General features: G+C 36.3%; 2 protein-coding genes across 2 annotated transcripts in view; both read right to left on the reverse strand.

Annotated features, from left to right (window-relative positions):
* Positions 1-22648, reverse strand: part of LOC129247036 (nuclear pore complex protein DDB_G0274915) — an 85326-nt gene extending 62678 nt beyond the window's left edge. The window contains exon 1 of the mRNA XM_054885900.1: positions 22083-22648. The gene's annotated coding sequence lies outside the window, so the exon portion shown is untranslated. The remainder of the gene's footprint in view (positions 1-22082) is intronic.
* On the reverse strand, positions 18594-19771 carry LOC129248992 (putative nuclease HARBI1). The gene is made up of 3 exons (XM_054888595.1): positions 19659-19771; positions 19178-19604; positions 18594-19118 (listed from the first exon to the last, which is right to left on the reverse strand). Exons 1-3 carry the CDS (start codon positions 19769-19771, stop codon positions 18594-18596), a joined length of 1065 nt encoding a protein of 354 aa, XP_054744570.1.
* Positions 22649-23724: the final 1076 nt, after the last annotated feature.

The following is a 23724-nucleotide window of genomic DNA, read 5'->3' on the forward strand; positions in this document are numbered from 1 at the left end:
CTACATACAGATATATAAATATGTGCATGTTTATATGTAAGAAAAGTTCAATGGAGGTCACAGTTCAGAGTTCAAGAATATTCACTAATCGACATGGCGGGCATATCAACTCAACGACTTTATGTCTGAGTCGTATGTTGCGACGCTGATACATGCTTGGGTAAATATGTATAGGTATACAACTGAACTCTCAAAAAAGGTTCTGAGTTGTGTAAATTTATTTATAACACAATACAGAACAATTGCATATAATTAGACACACGATCGTGGGTTCGGTACCCACCGCCGGCCTCACACACCAAAAATATAGATGATGTCCTATATATGCATGCTTTCCGTAAACATATCTGTGTGTTCATGTACCTGGAATACTTGTACGGAGAATGCTGCTGGAGTGACAGTTCTTGTCTGAATATAAATCCAGGTTTTTCTGGCAACGTACGACTGTCGAGGGCACGTAAAACCATTGATAATAATTACTTGTTGCATAAAAAAATTATTTTAAAAATTACCTATTGACAATATTTTTGTTTTTTAGCATCAATTGAACTATCGTATGCCATCGGATTCAGGGGTGGTTGCATGTACACATTTCTCTATGGCGGTGGGTTGTATGAGATGGCGTTGGATGCACCTAAGAGGCGGCTCGGCCTCTATCAGGTCCCTGTGGTATGTTAGGTTAGGTAGTACTGGCTGATCTGTAAAAATACCTTACTTAGACCTTTAGGGTCCATTACATTACCAGTGGTGGAGTCAAATTATTATTTTATGTAATTATTAATGCACTTCTTCGCGCGCCTCAAAAAGCCGTTCAGCCTTTTGTCTGCAGTATCCCTCAGAGATGAAAAATATTTGGTTCCTAGGCACATGCAAAGCAGGGCAGTGGTAATGTAGGTGTTCCAAGGCACCCCTGCCATTCGCTTAGTTTTATGTGTTACACGCATCGCTCTGGACTAATCCAATTTTTGCTGCGAGATGTGGGGTGACCAACCAATGTTTCGCATCCTTTTCAGAGATGACAAAATGAAGTTTCTAATTTTCATATTCCAAGTCCTTAGCATAATCATGGCAGTACGAGGTTGAGTGTTCCCGCATCGAGTGCATTTCAAGAGAGAGCTCATTGGCTCTTTCATTTTCTTCTATTCTTTTGTGTTCTGGTCCCATTAAATAATGGCCTGGCCATTTCCGCAGAGTTCATCGATTTTGGATCTGTTGTATTGAACATATTCCGAGATAGTCCAAGGATCCATAATTGCTTTAATAGCCGCTTGGCTATCAATCAAAATGTTTGCCCGATTATTAAGAGGGGTTGATTCCAGACACAATTCCGCTGCTTTTGTTGCGGCTTAGAATCCAGCTTGAAATATTATATACTGGAGTAATTAGGGAGTATGAAAGACTTTTGGAGATAAGATTGCGAACAAGAGACAGACGCTGCCACTTCATCCGCCATTTTGGACCCATCTGTAAAGAAAATGTATGAATTAATATGTGGACTCTAGACCATTCTTCCATTCATTTTGCTCTGTAATTAAGCAAGGCTTTTTGTCAAATTTAACTGGTGGAATTGCTTAGTCTGAACTTCCGTTTGAATCCAAAAACAATGAATGTTGTTGTGGCCAGAAAGAGCAGCTCTTTTGGTTGGTATTTGCATTATAAAATCCTTTAAGGGGTAACACCACTGTAGAAATTTCAAAAAATTGATTTTTTTTTTATAAGCTTAAAAAATTCTTTGAACCTTTTAAAATACAGAACAAAAAGTTTTATACGTTACCGAAGTCTATTTCATAAATATTTTAAGCGTTTAACCAAGCGTTAGTGACTGCTACCTAACGACTTCTCCAAATTTCCAAACTTTAAACGCGTTTTTCTCAAAACACGTTTTCTGAAATTGGCACGCAGCATAACTCAAACAATTTTAAATATTTTTAATCAGGTTTTTCACTACGTCTGTAAAATAACCTTCTTAAGAGAAGAGCGTAGGGGATTTTCGATAGATTAATTTAAACGATTGTTATAATTATTTAAGTGCCGTTTTTTTAGTCCAAAATAGAGTTTTTTCCTTCAAATGCTTGCTAATTCCACAAAAATAAATATTTTTTAAATCCCCTACGTGTTTCTCTAGCTATTCTTATCTAGATTAAGAAGAAAAATGTTTCTTTGTTCCAGATTAAAATTTGCACCCTCTGTGCTGCGTGCCGCGGAGCTCCTTCAAGAGAAACCACATTACAAAAATGTCTCCAATGCCGCCATTTTGTAAAATTTTTCGATCAAACTTTGTAGTTTTGTATTTTAGTATATAAGTAATAACTTCCCAAATCAGAGTGATTGTTTCCCCTTTCCTTCTATACAAAAAAAATCTTTAAAAATCGTGTTTATTTTACGCGTGTACAGTGGTGTTACCCCTTAATACAGTGTGTTTTTTTTTTAGAGGTTAGGTTTTCAAGTTGGCACTACTTTTTTCGTAGATGGTCTTTTTGACAGCTGTCACTTGATTTATGCTCAGTTTGGTTTGCCATTTCATAACACCTGAACAACGTTTCCAAATCGTGCAAATTTATTACGAAAATAATGGTTCGGTTCGCGCGACGCATCGAAGAAAATTTTGTTCAGCGATGAAGCTCACTTTTGGTTGAATGGGTATGTCAATAAGCAAAATTGGAGCATTTGGAGTGAACATAATCCACAAGCCATTGCTGAGACGCCGTTACATCCTCAAAAAGTCACCTTTTGGTGTGCTCTATGGGCAGAGGGAATCATTGGTCCATATTTCTTTAAAAATGAAGCCGGCCATAATGTTACAGTCAATGGAGAGCGCTATAGAGCCATGATTAATGACTTTTTCGTGCCTGAATTGGACGATGTTGATGTGGACGACCTTTGGTTCCAACAAGACGGCGCTACATGCCATACAGCCAACGCAACAATCGATTTATTGAAGGAAACTTTTGGTGAGCGCATTATTTCGCGTCGTGGACCTGTGGCGTGGCCTCCAAGATCGTGCGATATAACACCGCTGGACTATTTCTTGTGGGGCTATGTGAAGTCGCTTCTCTACGCAGATAAGCCCGAGACGATTGACGTCTTGGAAGAGAATATTCGGCGCGTTATTGCTGACATACGGCCCCAATTGCTGCAAAAAGTGGTCGAAAATTGGGCCTCTCGGCTGGAATTTATTCGAGCCAGCCGCGGCGGCCACTTGCCCGAAATCATTTTTGACGTGATAACGTCTTATAATTCGATTTAACAGGCTGCACGCACGAAAAAATGTGTCGTTACCTTGCTCATTAGTGTTACCTTGCTCATATGTAGTTACCTTGCTCATATGTAGTTACCTTGCTCATTGCCGTTACCTTGCTCATTTGTCGTTACCTTGCTCATTGCATTGAATGAACTGCAAGCGAAAGCACGGAACGAACGACAAAGCAAACTAAAGCAAACGAACGGCAACGTTCGATATCTTGCTCTCTCCTACTTAAGTGAGCGTATATATGTATGTATATGCGCATATGTACATATATAAATTCACGTATTTGTATTTGCATATGCCTTCTTATTGATTATTATTAATTTGATTTACTTGAAGAATTTAAAATAAAACCAAGTTTGTTAATAATACCTGTTGTTTTAATGTTATTATTATTAATTTTTTTATTATATATGAAGGAAAAAATGTATGGTAATATTTACCATATACCTATAAGATATGTTGTCTATACTAATATTATAAAGAGGAAAACTTTGTTTGTTTGTAATGAAGAGGCTCAAAAACTACTTGACCGATTTTAAAAATTCTTTCACCATTCGAAAGCTACATCCTCCACGAGTAACATGGATTATATTTTATTTTGGAAATAGGGCTCAAGATATAGGTCAAAACGTGGACCCGGGTAACCTTCGGATGTGTATGTACAATATGGGTATCAAATGGAAGCTGTTGGTGAATGCTTTAGTCCAGAGTATTTTTCATGCCGCTCCGTGACTAGGGTCTCGAGATAGAGACCAAAACGTGGACCCTAGAATGTGTTTGTACAATATGGATATCAAATTGAAGCTGTTGGTGAATGCTTTAGTACAGAGTATTTTTCATGCCGCTCCGTGACTGGGGTCTCGAGATATAGGTCAAAACGTGGACCCGGGTAACCTTTGGCTGTGTATGTACAATATGGGTATCAAATGGAAGCTGTTGGTGAATGCTTTAGTTCAGAGTATTTCCATCCGCTCCGTGACTTGGGTCTCGAGATAGAGACCAAAACGTGGACCCTAGAATGTGTTTGTACAATATGGATATCAAATGAAAGCTGTTGATAAGTGCTTTAATACGGGGTAATTTTCATACCTATTGATGACTAGGGTCTGGAAATATATGCCAAAACGTGGACCCGCCGTGTCTTTGAACCGAATTAAACCAAACTTACACACATTGTTAAGTTGGTATTGAAGATGATTTCCGTATAGTTTGAATACCTATTGGTAGATAGGGTCTCAAGATATAGGTCAAAACGTGGACCCGGGTAACCTTCGGACGTGTATGTACAATATGGGTATCAAATGAAAGCTGTTGCTGAATGCTTTAGTACAGAGTATTTTTCATGCCGCTCCGTGACTGGGATCTCGAAATATAGGTCAAAACGTAGACCCGGGTAACCTTTGGTTGTGTATGTACAATATGGGTATCAAATGAAAGCTGTTGATAAGTGCTTTAATACGGGGTAATTTGTTATGTTATGTTATGTAATGTTATGTTATGTTATGTTATGTTATGTTGTGTTATGTTATGTTATGTTATGTTATGTTATGTTATGTTATGTTATGTTATGTTATGTTATGTTATGTTATGTTATGTTATGTTAAAGTATATTATGTTATGTTAATGTTAACTCATTCTCTATATCCATACAAAATATCTATCAAACAAATAAAATTAAAATTTTCTTTTGAAAAATGCAACCATTCAATCAGTATTTTCTTATGACGTTATCACGTTAAACTATCGTCAGTAAACCGACTTTACAGACAACCTTTTTTTAAAACATAATGGCAAACACTTATCTTTATAATAAAGCTAAATTCTTGGCCATAACATTAAATTATATACGTTTTATTTCATCTTGAAAACCTAACCTCTAAAAAAAACACCCTTTATATAGTTTATTTCGGAAGTTGTGTACAAATTTTACAACCGTTTTATTTTATCGTCATCAAAGTTTATATGGTTGAATCCAATCATCACCGTCTGCATCCATTGGCGATTCTAATTGCAGCAATTTGCAGTTGAATATAAGATGGAAAGTCACGCCCGCCATGCTACTTGGACAATTCTTAAGTTTAAGAATCCGATTGATAGTTTATTACATTGTTACAACTCAACCAGGCACAGCCACACCGATTGCCAAGAAAAATGTAATAATAAAAGACCCAATCGACTATTATTTACTTATACATATCAGACGAGATGTTAAAATGTTTAAGTCGTTAGGTCTGTTAATGTGAAAAAATTATCCAGTAACTTGCCAATAACTTAACTTCCGAGAATTCTCTCTCAAAGAGAAAAATATCAAAAAAGTATATGAACGCAAAACCAGTCACAATTTGCAAGTTTTACGAACAAATTGTTGGCAGGAAAACTCACAAAAATTAAAAATTTTTGCACTTATAAAATAAAGCAAATAAAATGCAAAATGATTTCATTTTGTCCACAATAATTTGTTCCATTTCATCATCGCTCTCAGATGAGAAACATTCCATTAGCAATTGCAATTCGCAAATTTTAATTCAAAATGAAAAGTCATTTTGCTCTCTCACTTTCTCCTACTTTGCAAGTTTTTTGGGTACATGAATACCAAAACGTGATAATGTGAAATTGTTAAAACTATTTTCTTTATGCATAGACCTATTCATTCCACAGATAGATAGAAGTCAAAGTTCCATGCATGTTCCTGTTGAAACGATTTAGTTTATTATCATTTAGGTAGTAATCAAGTTTAATATCTTTTCGTTTCTAGCCCTAGCGAAATCAAATCGTTTGAAAACGCTGTACACTTTCGTGCGTTTAAAAGCGAAGCCCTCGTTTAATATAAACTGTTTTCATTCATTTATTTCTTTTTAACGTTAACGAAATTCTTTTGAAAGGTTATTTTTACTCTTTAGCAAACCAAAATGGATTCATTATGGCTGGGTTTTCGTTTGATTCCGATAATTTTCAATTAAATGCACATGCATGCAAAAATATAATCTCAAAGAACTACGACAATTAAATAATTTTGAATAAACGGCGTATACACTAAACTTCAGTATTCCGTAAAATAAAAAGGGAAATTTATTTTCACTTTAATTCCACTCTCCCCGCAGTACATACTATACAATGAATGCATTAATAAATGTTGGAATACACCACGCGCTACCCACAGCTTTTCTCCATAATATTTTGCTTCTGTTTTTTTCTTTTTGATAAGACTTATAAACTGAGGGACTAGATAGATCTTTTTAGTTTTGTCAGAATATGAGCCACAATAATGTACGTATGTATATAGAGAACATATGTATCTATGGCTGGCGACGAGCTAACCTGAAGAGAGACTGTATTCAATAGAAGACTGGCAAAGCAGATGGGATTCGTTAACTAATGGACGCTGAGCTCATAGACTTATCTCAAATATTAGCCAATGGGTGACCAGGAAACACGTGGACGATGATTACTACCTCGCTCAAATACTGAGTGGCCACGGTGGTTTTTTGGAGTACCTCCATCGGTTTAATCTGGTGCACACCTCGTTTTGCTCAAACTGCAACAATTCGTTTCAAAGTGCGGAACACGTATTCTTCCACTGCGATCGTTTCAGAGTGGAGCGCCTAACGCTTGAAGCACTTCTGGATGTACAGCTATGCCCGGAAAATCGAATCACCAAGATGATCGCATCAAATACTTGCTGAATGTAGTAAACAATTTTGCAACAATGATAGTATCTTCAACGCACAGAAGGGCAACGACATGCAGCGAAGAAATCAACAGCAGCTTTCGACTGGAGGTAGATTGACTACGAACCGAGGACAAATCACAGACGCCTGAGCCTAGCGGTCACGACGGTATCAGACCACCACATGTCGGTAATACTTACGACATCGATGTTCCATTTGCTGCAGAGCCACTTTTGAAGTGGAAGCAGGATCGGGACCCCACAAGGATGTTCGCTAGTGCCGAACAATTTCGTTTTTCGTGAATTCCGAGCCATCACTAGTTGGCGATACTTTTGTCACATCAGGGGAAAGTAAGTCTGTAACCTACATACATGCATAGCTCGCGCTGCTGGCGTTAACAGAATAGTCGAGAGGGCACAGCTTTGGCGCATCCTTCAGGAGATCCTATACGTTTCTATTAAGTTTACTTATCTTATTATTGTCAGTTTATAAATTTTGATAATTTATTACACGACGCCATAACACTAATGTGGGAAGTGGTTCATATTTGGAGATATTTACTTCACTTCAAGCTTCTCCTGCAGGGTAGCATCAGAGCCCACGCCCATCGACCACCAGTATCACGATCAAATGAAGAGCCTACAAAAGCTGATGATCACTTTTGATCAGAATGATAATGCCATAATATGATCAGATACGTCGATAGCTAACTACAAACACACCATCACTACACTAATGTATTCATATGTAACCGATCGCTTGTTATCTTCTTCGCACCACCGTTTCACGCTTGTTGTGAGCGCGACCAACTCTTCAGCGAATTTTGCCAACGGATCACAAACCTTATGACCTCTGTTACATTGGTATTAGCGTATTTGTTATATGGACACGCAAAGAAGCATGCTAGCAAATGCATCGATCGATTCTCATGTGGGCTTTCTGTAACTTTGTGTGCGACTGTGTCCGCTAGTATAGCTACGAGTACAAGCATAACAAAGTTTATGCCCTGAGTTGCCCTGGATGTGATATAAAAATGTACATATGTGTGTATACCAATTTAGTCGGTTCGTTGTCAGTCTCTGTCCGTTGTTCATGCTCTTATTTGTGTTTGCTCGCTTTAGTTGCGAAAAGTAATTCTAAAAATATGTGGTAATGGTGATGGCTCAGGTCGTGCGGTCGTCGCATTTGAAACATATTCCACATCGAATTTGCGAGAGAATACTCGCTGCTATACAATTCTGCCCCTGTGACAGTATATTTTTTTTAGCAAAATATGTCTGCTTTATGAGATCTCGACTGTTGTAATATAAAACAAATGTATATGTGTTCGAACGCATTCGAAGGTGTTGAAGAGGAGCAATCTATTTATAACTGGTCAGTGCGGGGTACTTTTTATAGCCCTGAGTGAATAACAAATACTGAAGGGAATGAAAAGTTTTGTATTAAAGGTCAGATGGTAATGTATCGTCTTCGGCAAAAGTGGTGAATTAAATAAAAATCATACGTAAAATGATGTGCTGTATATGTACGTATGTAAATTGTTTCTAAATAGGTACATATGTACATGTGCGTATATAAGTATACTTATATATATATACATATATATACATTATATACGCATATAATATAATGCATACATAAATATAAAGGTTTGGATCGTGGGACTCATTCGCATTGCCGAACTTTAAACACATGTTATGCATTTGCTTTTACAGACGATCATTCCTTAGGAAAGCTCTTTTCACTAAGTTTAACTACATCAAAATCTTTGCTAGGATAATAAAGCTATTTACGTAACATCATCTTGGTTATTGAAAAGCTATATCGAGTAGTGTCCAAATCATATGCAACTAGTGTCCTATTATAGAATAGTTACTATGGTGTGCTTACTTTTATTTAATGTTTTCAAGTTAAACAAAATCCGTCCTTATAGAAACAAAAAAATTAAATTTTTGTTTAACAACTAAAAAATGCGTATATGTGTAGATTCTAAATGTTAATATTTCAATTTAAAATTAACTTACTTTTTTTTCCAATTCAAAGGGAGATTTTCTTTAATATTAATTAAGCTTTCTTTATACCTCGAATCCAAAGATAAAGCATTTCACACAACAACAAAAGAACGTGTTCATATTTTTGGTGGTATTTTTTTTTTGTTTTTTGAAAATATTCAAATGTTCTTTGTCCGTTTGAACTCTCTAATCTACGAAACTGATGAATGGAGTTTTAAGGAGCTAACTGGTAACTAGATTATTGAAAACTGTCTTGAACCTACATACATAGTATATATGTACATATGTACGAATTGTATGTGCATATGAAAATCAGTTATCAACAATTTTTTGACAGTCCTGAGAGTTCATTTCAGAGCGTTTTATTATACATATTTGAAAAAAAAAAACAGGCGACAGGTGTTGGTATTGTTACCTTTATATGATTTTACAATTTCTGTCCAAAATATATATTAAGTGGAAGATATAACAATAATGTTATAAAATAAAAAGTGTTTGAGAAGGTGTTAATACAGACTTATGCCTACTTTGGACTAAGTTGGCAATTGGCGCATAATCTTGACGATGTGATGAGGCATTCCGTGAAGTGTTTGAAAGAAAGATTCTGTCGAAGCAATTACTACTGCATATATATTACTTATATGTGTATGTGCATAAATACATATGTACGAGAAGTAGGTCCACATGAGTTTGGTGTAGAAAAAATACTGCTAGAATTCGTACCACTCTATTACTACATCATTCATATCTCTTGAAATCGAAAGTGAAGCAGGATTACAGGCAAGTGTAGCGGCCGATAGAATAATCAGCAATGCTTCTCGATCGTTTATTAGGTTACGGCCAAGAGCGCTGGTAGCATATTTTGTAAAAATGCCTCTAGCTGATTGTACATAGACAAAACCTCCTTCCAAAGAGGGTTCAAACCATTGGGCAAACAATTATCCCAAATAATTATTGAAATTTTGATTTTGTGAATCACTTTTACAAAAACAAAATACATGTAAACGTTGTTCTGGCTCGATTCCTATCACCTTAATAGACTTGCCCCTCTACTTAGGCTAAACATTACACATACATACACAGTTCTAGTTATGCTGGCGCGTTCGCCATTGTAGTTTTAAAAAAACGTTTTCGTCTTTTATATATCTTAAATATTTTTCCACAATGGAATAGGGCTTTGAAAGTTCAAAAAGCGGGTATCCTTGAGGTAAATATGACACATATAAATCAGAAACACTTTTCCCTTCAATATTTGTTTGGTGAATTAGATAATGTAACTTCGCTTTGTCACAAAATATTGGATAGCAGCAGATTTGGATTCGAATTCGAAAAGGGATATTTCCTTCAAATCCATTGTATTATATTTCGCTCGTGTTTTTGGTTACAATTTGTAAAAGCCTCGAGTTTTCGAACCGTACCATGAACACAATCATTGAAATTACATTAAGGAAATCTATTTCATATTGTAAAATATTCGCAGTACACTTTCAAAGATGATAGAATTCAGATATTGGTCACTTGAAGCAAAATTGAGAGAGTAACTTTGGCGATGTAGCAGCGGGGGTTTTGTCGGCAGAATTATTCTCGCTGATTTCACACGTATTCTCACGCAGTTTCAATTCTTTGGTCAAACGGTAACATGAGCAGGGAATGTATTGACTTTTTCGTATACCACCAAACAATCTCCGATTTTGCCGACCTCTGTCGTAAACAAACCTCTGCTATAACCCCTCAAATTTCTCCTCAAAATTACATCGTCTGTACGTATGGCACGGCCAAGGCAACGAAGTGGTTTTATTGAATGCGTTTTACAGAGTGTAAGCCATTGGAAAGCTCGTACAGATTATCAATCCTACTTCTGCGGTCGCCCATGCGGTTAAGGATATACATATGAACATACCTCGTCTGTGAAACAGTTCTTTGAGATGCACCTAAATCTCACCTGATATTTGTACGAAAGTCGTCGAATGAAGCTTCCAGCTGAGAGAAGTTATTATTGATTTGATCTTCAGGGTGATCTTTAAGCTTACTCTTAGAAATTATGTATGCAAATGCGTGCCAATCGCAATGTGTCTTCAAAACACGATTGCTTTTTTTATAATTCCGATCGATACATAATATACCTTTTCCGTGATGAAGTCAATGAATAATTTGTCAAAATAGGACAATCGCACCAGTAAGTAATAGCAAGTATTTACAATTTCATTTTAAATATTGACATATTCACATATGTATATGTACATACGTATCTAAAATTACTCAAACTAAACCACAGCTTGCATCACTATCGATGTCATATGAAACTATTCGAGCGATTTAAAAGTGATTACGATTGCGATCTTCGGTCTTACAACTGTCATAAGATCGGATTATTAAAACGAAACTACACAAAACGGTACTATTGCGTTGCAATGCCAACATGTACGTTTGTAGTTTGAAAAGAAAAATATTTTTTTATATACGCAAGTGTACATAGCACATGGAAGACGAATGTATGTAAATAAGGCTGTGTGCGGGAGTTGAAGCGATGGAGAAAAAACATACTGAGGGCAATAATCAAGAGTGTACATAAGGTCTTAAAACATGATCAGCAAGTTTGTTTTATATGGAGCTCAACTTCAGCAAATAAACAAAACCAACATAATTTTTATTTAAAGTAAAATAGCAACAAACCTTTATACGTATCAACACAAACATTAATGTGTACACTAGCAAATTTAGAGGAGGCACATATAGTAGGTCGTCGTTAGGGTGACATTCAAACAGTTACTTGAACATTTAGCTCATAAAGAACTCATGTGCCCACTCACACTTGTAAATACATCCACATCTATTCGGGGGCTCACTTGCATATAAATTCCTACTTGTAAACATAGAATAATAGCTGACATATACAAAATATTTAATGCCAAAGTCAAAAATATAGCGGCGGTTAAGGTGACGATTTCCTTTCGATGCTAGAATATTTATGCACACACATATGTATGTACATACATATGTATATTAAGCGAAAATGTGCATCATTGTTATTTTACCACTCCAGAACTCCTCTGCTCAACCTCAGCTTTTTAATTATTGTACCGTAATACTTTTAATACCCCCGGGGGTATTCGCCTAATCGTTTAAGTTTATGAATCCCGTATATTTCTTCTTCTTCTTCTTGATTGGCATGATAACCGCTTACGCGATTTTGGCCGAGTTTAACAAAGCGCGCCAGTAATTTCTTTCTCGTGCTAACAGGCACCAGTTGAATACACCAAGCGAAGCGAGGTCCTTCTCCACCGGATCTTTCCAACGCAAAGGAGGCCTTCCACTTCCTTTGCTACCACCAGTTGGTACTGCATCGAATACTTTCAGAGCCGGAGTGTTTGTATCATATAGTATATACGCACGATATTATTATTATTCTGTGAATTCGTTAACAATTGTCCAATGTTGTTCTACACTAAATAGCAGCCGACTAAGAGTATCTCGGTAGGTGCATAGCATACATAACTTCCAACAATTTTAGGTACCAGTCGGCATTTTTTATTCATTCAGTTAATATCGCTAAAATCGTCTTAAGGACCCTATTCACGCGAAATGACTAAATTCCATAGATGTACAATAAAACAAGTTCATCATCGTTTGTAATTCGTCTCGGTCGGCTATAATAATTAAAATATTTTTCTAGGGTGAATGAATCGATCACAGGAAGAATATGTTTACACCTTGAATGAAGGGACGCGAGTGGACAAAAGTGGTCAATAGAAAAGGTGTCAAAGGGAAATGATGTTTTTGGGGTCACAATGAAATTTCTATCTCTGGCATGCGGAGGTGTAGCGTACATGAACTTTTCCTTTTTCAATACCATTTTTCGAAACCAATGCTAACTGGCGGTCATTTCAACATATTGGTATCCTATGTTTTCATGCATCAATCTAATAATATTATATTCCATTTCGCTAGGCAAATATAGCAGTCTTTGCCGTCCGACTTCATTCGAATCTTCTTTAAGCTTAAGTTATTGCTAGTGTTTCAAGTTCGATGCTATGATATTTGGATTCGGCACTGGATACAGTTTTGGAGAAGTATGAAATGGGGTGAAAATTATTATTGTACTGTTGCTGTAACAACACGACACCAAATCCTATTGAACTTGCATCACAGTGCAGGTCAGTTTCCTTTTTCCTACATGGAGGAGCGGCCGTTACATATTAGCAAAAGCCAATTAACACGTTCCCTGTCCCAATACAAAAATGCAAAATTGACCGACAAGTCCAATATTTCACAACGTAAACATGTCATATAATCGGTTCTCGTCAATATTACGTTGCTGGCACTTTGTTGATAATGAAGCTCCGAGGGATCAAAACGAACGTCTATACAAAATAAAACCACTTTTGGACCTTGTTATCAATAACTGGAAGAGCTTACTAACACCTGGTGAATGCATCGTCAATGACGAGTCGATGATGCCGTTTGGAGGCAGGATATCTTTCCGTCAATACAGCCCATAAAAAGTTCATAAATACGGCTTGAAAATCTATAAACTGTGCACAGAAGAGGGTTTTGTCTGGAATTCTGATATTTACATAGGGCGTGACCCCGAGATTGCTGATTTGGATAAGCCTGGGAGTGTCGATAATAACAATAATTTGTGATTTCTGCGTAAAATAAAAATATTTTTTCGTATGTCCCGGCGTTTTTCTTTACTTTATTATCGTACCAGCACGTCCAGTGCAGAAACTGTACAGTTCCGTTACATCCAGTCGAATCATTTGCTTTAGAAGTTTCATATACCTCCTGACGCACATATGGCTCAGGAACGTATCAGTGGGATAAATGGGATCGCAATGGAATAGGTCAAGTTACATTTACACAAACGTGAAAAATGACGAAACATTTATCAAATTCATAAAAGATATGTTCAATTTCGATTGTGCTTCAGACGTTAATAAGTCAACAACACTAACAGGCAACATCATCGATTTGCTTTTTCAAGACACTTTACACTCGAAACACTCCCTTTCGTTTCCTACTTTTCCTATCATCGTCCTATTCTCAACAGAGAAATGGTTCATTACCATGCACACAGGAAGAAGGCATATGCAAATACAAATATGTGAATTTATATACATATGCGCATATACATACATATATATGCTCACTCAAGTAGGAGAGAGCGAGATGTCGAACGTTGCCGAACGCGGGGGCCGATTGTGCTCTTTGTCGTTCGTTCCGCACTTTCGCTTGCAGTTCAAGCAAGGTAACGACGATTGAGCAAGATAACGACATATTTTTTCGTGCGTGCAGCCGGCTAAATCGAATTATAAGACGTTATCACGTCAAAAAATACTTAACTAGCTAGCTTGAATTCTATTCTTACATAATTGTACGCCTCAGCAGTGCCGGCATCGCATAGTATTCTATTGCAATAGCTCCGTCGTCTTTTCCGTTTCAGGGCTTTTCTCGTGCTGGGGTAATTATCGAGTTCCATCCTCCAGCATTTAAAACATGAAAGAGGCATTTCGGCTTTAGTGCCCATTTTGCGAGCAGTTGAAGAAGAAAATATTCTGCCTTACTGCTGTCGTCCCTGGAACAAAATATTTTAAAGATTTCCTACCTGGTCACCGTAAAATTCACATCTTTAACTTAAGTCCCCTTGAGTACATAGTAGTTCAATGCCGTCGTGGTTGATAGAAATACATGCATGGTATCGGTTAAGAAACGACGGAGTGCCAGCAATTAAAATGTGCAAAATCCACAATCGACCAGATATTCACAATACGCCAAGTTTTGGAAAATACCCATCAAAGGAGAATCGACACATACCATTTTATTGGATTTTAAAGCCGCATTCGGCAGTACGAAAAGTAGTTGCCTTTATGCCGCAAAACTAGGACAGTTGTTTAGAATGCAGTACCAATTATTCTTTCAGAATTAGGAAGGACCTCAGAACTGCTTTCTTTAACAAGTTGGTATCGGAAAACAGCTGTGTTCTCTTTTGCAACGACATACACTTTGAATATACCCAACGACAGTTTCCCACTCAATACTTTTATTATTACTCTTATTATTATTATCGTCATCGTTTTCACACCAAGGAGCTACTATTAACCGAATGCTTATACTTATATGTACATGTCGGCCGCCGTAGCCGAATGGGTTGGTGCGTGACCAACATTCGGAATTCACAGAGAGAACGTCGGTTGGAATTTCGTGAAAATCCAAAATTAAGAAAAACATTTTTCTTATAGCGGTCGCAATCAGCAAGCAATGCAAACCTCCGAGTGTATTTCTGCCATGAAAAAGATCCTCATAAAAATATCTGTCGTTCGAAGTCGGCTTGAAACTATAGGTCCCTCCATTTGTGGAACCACATCAAGATTCACGCCACAAATAGGAGGAGGAGCTCGGCCAAACACCAAAAAAGGTGTACGGGTGTATGTAATATATATATATATATATACTTATACATGTATAGTATAGACACACACATATAGGCCACATAGACAAAATGTATAGACATATAAATAATGGAAATAATTCATATTGGCACTAAATTTGACGCAACTTTTTAGATTTTGACAGCACGTCCATCGGCATAGAACACAAAACACCAGCTTTAACGTGCTAAACACGAAATGTATATAACAAAGCTGTATGTATTACAGCCGTAATTGTCATTGTTAAAAGAAGGCTGACGTTGTCAAGCGGTAGACATTTGGTGTCGAAGTGCTGGCGATACTTTGCCACCGGATATGGGTGCCATTATTTTGACCATTTTCTCACCGTGCAAAATTTTTGAAAATTCGTCAGCCAAGTAATGACTTTAACTATTTTTTGCATTCGATTGTTTAGTTGTTTTTACTGTTGTTATTGTTATTATTGCAGAAGTCGTAACTCTGGTGAATTGCAAATGCAAATATTCGATAACCGTATATTAAAACAGAAATGCGGAAAGAAAAACAAACAAGAGTCCGAGAAGCAGAAGCCCAGCAAATAAAACTTTTTACGAGCAACTGCTGCTGCTTCGGCTGATGCTATTTTAAGTCGGTTATTGATTTAATAGTTTTGCAAAACTTACTAAACTTAACTATAACTTACGTTGTGGAAGATTTGTAAGCCCATTTTGAAATACTTGAGTTGATTTTAATACCTCAGTGCACTTCTACACAAAGGTATTATGGTTTTGTTCACAAGGTTGCATGTAACAGCTTAAGGTATCAAGATAGATATAGATATACACTCCACATGGTAAACATTTCAGGGGGCCAATATCAGACCGTTAACCGGTTCTCAGGGAATTTGAAAGAATCAGCTGGTAAGCTTACATAAGCAGGGTAACGACAGCGGTTTGTTTACGAAACAACTGAGACTATGTTGGTGGTAAGCGAAAAAAATCAACGCAGTCTACATCAAGGTGGATTTAATAAGGTGACAGCATTCACCCAGCTGAATTTTTCGCCGTAGGTATGGCTTACATCAAAATGATATGCTTTGTTTGTATGTATTGGTATGTTTACATTCGTATGTGTACATTTGCTTGCTGATTTTGACATGATGCTTGCACCAAACGCAACAACAAATACATGTAGGGTTTTACTTATATGTGTTTGCTGTCACCTGTAATAAATTCGCCTTGGTTTACATCCAAATTACTTCGTTGCCGCTAATTTCACATGTAATCATGCATTCATCCAATCAGTCGTTGTCCTGACGGCAACGAAGTAACACTAGTAAATGTACAATGATTTTTTAAATATCGCCAACACTATCTTAGTTTTTTCGTAAACAAACCGCTGTCGTAATCATGGTTGCGCCAGCAATTGAGCTAATTTCTTCAAAATCGCTGAGAGCCAGTTAATGGTCTGAAGTTGACACCTCTGCATTCTGTATATCGTGGACATACGTATATATACCAAAATTGTCAGAATGATGAGAGGAATCGATTTAATCAATACCCTCCGTTCGTCCATCCATCCGTTCGTTTATGTGCGTAACAAGCTCGAGCAAAAATAAATAACTTTCAATGAAATTTGGTACGCAAATTACACCTATCCAAAGTAGTTTAGTAATGAGAATGGGCGAAATCGATAAATAATCACTCCTACCTCATACATAACGACTATTTTCTAAAACAGAGGATATGGATAAGAACGACACCCTTTTTAGCTTTAACGTTAAAACTAAATTAATTCGAAATATTAACGCCAGTCCAAATTATAAAAATTATTATACTAAATTTTACTAAAATGTGCGCTCTAAGCTTATCTCATGGTATTACAATACATCTATTTGCCTATAATATTAAATTAATAAAAGCTGTGTTTTTTAATTTAATTCCATACAATCTTTAAATCGGGTTGGGTTAAAGACACCTATCACTGATTTTGATTGCGATTTAGGTACAGATACATATGAGCATAAAAAACACAGCGAATATCTACGATACTAAAAATCGAGTATTATCAGGCATGTTCTGCAAATCGTTTTCGGGCAATATTTTCGCATTTTCCGTTTTCAAATCGTTTGACATGTTCTGTAAATCGTTCCGTTTTCGTTTTTTTTCGAACATCAGCAAATTGTTTTTTCATCCTGTTCTGGAAATCGAAATCGTTAAAATTTTCCAGTTTTATTTTCGGCAACTTAAACGTTAGCGGTTTGTGACATTCTTAAAACTGTTTGTTGAAATAAATTTATCAAAATGTGAGTATTTACTCAAAATAACTGCATATATTTATGTAAATAAAAGTGTTTATTTAAAATATTTAAAACTTATTCAAAAACTTTTAGGGGAAAACACAAGAACTCCAAGCAAGAGCTAATTTTAGTCGAGTTTATGGAATCTCATCCAGATTTGGCGAAGAAATTTTCGAAGGGCGACAGAGTTGCTGTTGAGGAAAAGTGGAAAGAGCTAACGACGCTGCTAAATGCAGAAGGGCCGCCCCAAAAAGATGTTAATGGATGGAAAAAAGTAAGTATTTAGTAAAATATTAAAATAAATATTTTTGAGTTGTCTTTTTTCAAGATATGGTCTGACTGGAAGGGGTGCATTCGGAAAAAGGTTGCCCATAACAATCTAGAATCGAGGGCAACAGGAGGTGGACCCTTTAATAAGCATGTACTGACGAGCAACGAAGAATGTGTTGCAAGAACTTGTGGAATTTTTGCAGCCGTTGAGGGCATAAGCCATTCTAGAAGCTTTGGGACAGAAGAAAATAATAGCGCTATCGAATCTGAGGAAGAACGTCCCCAAACAAGTAGGGAAGCGGTGGCTACCCCGAGAGCTGCAAAAAGGCCACGAGTGTCAACGCAGGACAGCCTTCAGTCGTGTATGGCAACGCAATCTAGTTGTATGGAGAAAATATCCACCACTTTAGATAACATTTGCGAAAACCAACACAAGATTGCAAAATCGCAGGAAGATGAAAGGGAAGAGATTCGACGACTTCGTCGTGCTGTTGAGAAACAAAATGAATTGCTGGCAGAGCAAAATCGCTTGAAGACTCAAAGTATAGAGCAAAAGCAAAGACATTACCTCAAAATGGAGCAGTTGCAACAGGAAACAGTTAATATTAAAACTAAAATGCTTGAGATAGAGACTAAAAAATAAATATAAAAGAATCTTATTGAACTGTTATGTATATATTTACTTTTAATATGAATAAATTTTATGTTTCATAATATTAAATTTCTAGCAATAGAGTCTCTTATATTTCTGCCAACACTATATAAACTACTGTTTTCCTCATTTTCAGCAATTTCCTCATCAATTGGATTGTTTTCTAATACGGTTTCTGTTTCAATGTCATCTATTTGATTACTCCTACATTTGTTATGTAGTGCGCAACAAACATTTATTATCTTCACTACCATTTGCGGCGTATATGGCAGGGTAGTTTTCAAACAACGAAACCGACTTTTTAATACTCCTATAACACGCTCAACGATGTTACGTGCTTTTGCATGCTGCTGGTTAAATCTGTGTTCTGCCGATCTTGGGCCTGGGTTTCTATATGGAGTCAGTAGAAGTGGCTCTATACCAAAACCAGAATCTCCCAGTAGCCAAGACCCTCGGTCACCAGCTTCATACTGCGATAGGTAATAGTGTTTTGCATTGCTCATACTAAATACGAAAGCGTCATGGCTTGCACCAGGCCGAGTTGCATCTACTGCTCTTATTATCATATCAAAATCACAAATCTGTAAAATAAAGGCAGTAAATTTTAAATTTTAGAAACACAATTTAAATTCATTCTTACAATCATTGCGTTTATGCTAAAAAATCCTTTTCGGTTAAAAAATAGATGCTCGTTCTCAAAAGCTTTAATCAGAGCCACATGTGTTCCATCAATACACCCTATTACTCCTGGAATACCGAATTTTTCTACAAAATGAAGTTTTGATTTTCTAGAATCCTCTTCAGACATTTTCAGCTTAATCCACTTAGGATACAGAACATTTTCCAAAGCATTGATCATTTCGGATAATATTTTTGAGACTGTGCTTCTACCCATAGCAATATCTGTATCCTTTCCGACGGAACGTTGATAGGAACCTTCTGCGAAAAACCTAAGACTTGCTGCCAGCTTTAATAAAATAGGTATGGACGTTTCCTTGACGAAAGATTTTACTTCATTCAGCACTTCTAAAAAAGCGTACTTGTTTAGGCGATAGTTGGAAACAAATCTAAAGTAGAAAAACTTAATGAATGCCACAAAGTATAACCATTTCTAATCTTACGTAGAATCCGGTGCACTGAGAGGATTCGAATGGTCTCTTAAACGCCGCCTATCTATTCTACTTTGGTAATCTTGCTCCTGTTCGTTTAACACATAAGCTGCCATAAAAAACATGATAATTTTTTAATTAAATCCATTTATTTTGAAATTATTTCGTATTTTTTGCCAACGAATTCTTTTGTCATTTGGTTTGTTTAATTGCCAAAGAGAAATCAGCTGTTTCGAACTTAAATTCGAATTTAAATGAAATCGGACGAATTACAGAACACCCAAAACAAAATCGTACGAATTGCCATTTCGGATCCGAATTGAAATCGCGCGATTTTCAGAACATGCCTGTATAAATTCTATTCACAGATTTTCCATCGCGGGGTTTATCCTCAAATCCGATCCCAAAATCTTTATATGGAGGTATCTGCCAACATTTTATAAAGGCTTAGGAAGACCATTAAGAAGAGATTTTTAAGATTAACCTCTTTATATGACAATAACTGCATAGTGGAAAAATAAAAAAAGAACTTTAAAACAACTTACAATAAACTAAAATTGATAATATTAAATAAAATACCAATGTGTGCTCCCTCTTGAGATGAAATTACTCTATACAGTTTCCCAGATCGTTGTAGACAGTTCCAAAGAGCTAACCGTACTTCCAGCTACTTATATATCAGGTGTTTTTTAGCTACATGCGAACTATCGATAACTATGCTTTCACAGCTGAGAATGGGAAACCATGTTGTCATATCTGTTCAGTAAGGTTTGACAAGCCATCATGAATCGTTCAACGCCAGAACAACGTTTCCAAATTGTGGAAATTTACTTTGAAAGTAAAAAATCTGTTCGCGAAGTTCATAGTGTACCGTCATCATCGGTCCTTATTTCTTCCAAAATGAGGAAGGAGCTGCCGTAGCGGTGAAAAGCGAACGCCATCCAAAAATTAGTTAGCTAAACATCGACACCATTCAATTCTAACCAGACCGCGCAACTTGCCGTTGCATATGCGCTCATCAATCGATTTATTGCAATATTCAAGCAAAAAAAATAAAATATTCATGAGGCTTACGGTCAGATTTAGTCAACAATTGGACTGAGCGAATGGACCATGTAACTCGTAGCCGCGGCGGTCACATGTCGGCTACGTGCCATGATATTATCTACCAGATTATAATAAAACAAAATTCATTCCAACAATTATTATGCTCCTAAAAAAACACCCGATATATACATGCCCTAATCAGTACAAAAAAGCTCTTAAACTTTTAAATTCAACCTTTTAAATATACGAGGAGTAGACCACTTTCATCTCCAAACGGGGTGCTTTCGACAAAATTAAAAAAATTAAACCCTAACGCAAATGTCAAATTACAATCTAGGAGAATACCCGCTTTCATTTTAGATTATTTTATTAAATTTTAAAAGTAGTTACCACGCCTTCGCCATTTTTGAGCATAGAAGCACGAGGAACATGTTCTATCACATCTCTCATGTTTAACTACCTAACGAAATTCTAAATTCATTTAAACTTGAATAGAAAATTGCATTATCTTCCGAAAGAGGTAGCATAGAATTTAGCATAGAAGCAACTTATAGAATGGAATTAACAAAACATGCGGCTTTGTTAATGTTGCAATACACATACAAACGTCTGCATTTTGTTTCTATGCATGACCCACCCCTGCCAAGTAGTTCACTTATTCATTTCCAATGCCCTCTTCCCCCTTTTGTGGGTTGCTTTGTTAAATATATAAACTTTATACACAAATGCATTATTTATTTATGCACCTAAATGAATACAATCCCTACATGTTCGCACTACATATACATATGTACTATATATTTGTAAAGTTGTTCGTTGTAGAAGATCCGTCAGAAGCAAGCACAAGATCAAAAGTGTAATGTTAAGTCGAAGAGAGCCATACAGATTTTAAGAATTATATTCAAAAATTTTTATTGTGCTACATATGATTATCGCACGATTGAAATTATCATTGTCGCCACCTCTACAGCAGTGGAATTTGGCGTCAGCAGGTTGCAGTGTTTCCGGTTTAATCCACTTCCATCTTTACCACACCACTCTCCTCCCTGTTGAGCTTCGCTCGAGTACTTCTAGAGTACAGTTCCTATTGGGTTTTGCTGCATACCTATCGAGTATACTTGTATGTATATATACATGCTGAGGTTGCACATGTGTAACTGCAACCAGTGATTAAAATATTATTTGATATTATTGCTCTGCGTACTCTGAGAGCGAACAATTGTCACACAAACGATGACGCCTCAAAATTATGTTATCTACCTTATCAGATTACGATATTGTGATTTTGCAATCCCCATTTAATTTTTTTCAATCGTTTCAATTGCATATCTAAATGCACACATACTTATGCATACCAATGTACGTATGTATATTAATTTGTATACTTACTTCCCCTTAGAGAGGTTATTGATCAAACAAATTGGCACACATCTTTTAAGACATGCTGCACTTGTCTTCCTAAAGTCTGCACTAATGAATGCCTCATATGTGTTTTTTCTTTATTTCATTTGGCTTATGATTCTTTCTTTTAACTTCCAAGTTGAAACTTATCAAAAGTTCACTACGCTCATCACTTAACACTCATAAGAGGGAGTCTATTTCATTTAATAATCTATTCATTTATTTACTTGAAGTTGTTTAACTTTGTATTTGTATATTCTGTACCCAAAGCTTTCTTTGCCGCACATTTGATTGGGATTTCAACCGTTTTTATTGAACACTTCCAATTCTGAAAACCGACGAAATTTAACCCAGCCCCACTCTACATAACTTTGGTCAGTTTAAGTTATTGATTGACAAGAATTGACATATTCTGCCCCCACGATTTATTATACATAGTACTTTTCAGAATCTACATATGTGTATATGTATATACATATATGTCACTGTTCGCTCTACTATTTGTTCGATTGCTTTGTCTCTTCGCGCACTCCAGTTAGACAGCGATCAACACACGAAAGCGTTGCAAAAACAACTGATTGTCAAAAACAGGCGGGAGAATTTCCCGTGCTCCTCATTGTCAAAATGATCGCCGACCCTTCCCCCTTTCTTAAGGTGTTTTTGCTGTTGTTGTCGATATCAATGAACACAATATTGCTCAAATCGTTTGGCGCTCTATCACTGTTGGAGCAGTAACGAAATTTCTCTTTAAGTACTCTTCATTCTCTTTAATGAACAACTAACTTAAGAGAGTCGAACTGAGAAGCGTCAGAACTTATCTGCAAGTCATTTGGTTGAAGGTTTTGTAAGTTTTCGCTCTCCTATATTGCTCATTTACACTGCACAACATTTCAAAAGCGATGTACCCGTGTAATATAATATTTCTAAGAATAAAATATAAAATAAAACTTATTAGGCTTAAATCTTATTTTGTTGAACCTAATGTGTTAGGGAATCGTCTTCCCATTTATGAATTTAAAAAAAAAATTGTACATCAACAGATTGAGATCTGATATTCCATCACATTCAAGTAATGGGAATGGAGTCATTAAAAGTAGAAGAAAAAACTATAGCTATTTTTGTCTTTGTCTTGACCTTTTGTAATAGGTACAATAAATAGTGTTTGCCGAAAAGCATGTCAAAGTATACAAGTAAATATGTTATCTAAAATCTCTTTATTGGCGAAAATATTCTTCAAAGTACAGTCTACCACTCTTAGTGGTTGTTACACATTTAACCAATACCTGTACCAACTGTCAAAATTAAATGTCTATGGATTAAACTTAGAGAATTTCATTAAAATAAATACAGCAGGTTTTGAGCTATTTCTGAACTTTTTTCAGAAGTATTTCATTTATAAACGGTCAGCCCTTTACGCGGACTGGTGTCAAGATTTTATAAGGTATTGGCTGAAGCCAATATAATATAATCTGAAAAAGAGTGATGGGGGCTTTTGTGAGAGTGAGGAGGAGAAGGTCAAACTACTTCTGCACACCCAGTTCCCGGGATCTACCCCATTGCGAGAGACAGAAAGGATTGAAAATGTTAGGGTAATTAGTAGAAGCAACTAGCATTTAAAGTAGGCAGGAAA

This window comes from Anastrepha obliqua, chromosome 5, assembly GCF_027943255.1.
Source record: "Anastrepha obliqua isolate idAnaObli1 chromosome 5, idAnaObli1_1.0, whole genome shotgun sequence".
NCBI classification, from domain to species: Eukaryota; Metazoa; Arthropoda; class Insecta; order Diptera; family Tephritidae; genus Anastrepha; species Anastrepha obliqua.

Coding starts and splice junctions, on each gene's coding strand:
- LOC129248992 (XM_054888595.1), bottom strand. CDS start 19,771: ATGTTTTTTATGGCAGCTTATGTGTTAAACGAACAGGAGCAAGATTAC. Junction 19,605..19,658: donor CTCAGTGCACCGGATTCTAC/GTAAGATTAGAA, acceptor TTTCTACTTTAG/ATTTGTTTCCAACTATCGCC. Junction 19,119..19,177: donor TTAGCATAAACGCAATGATT/GTAAGAATGAAT, acceptor TTTATTTTACAG/ATTTGTGATTTTGATATGAT.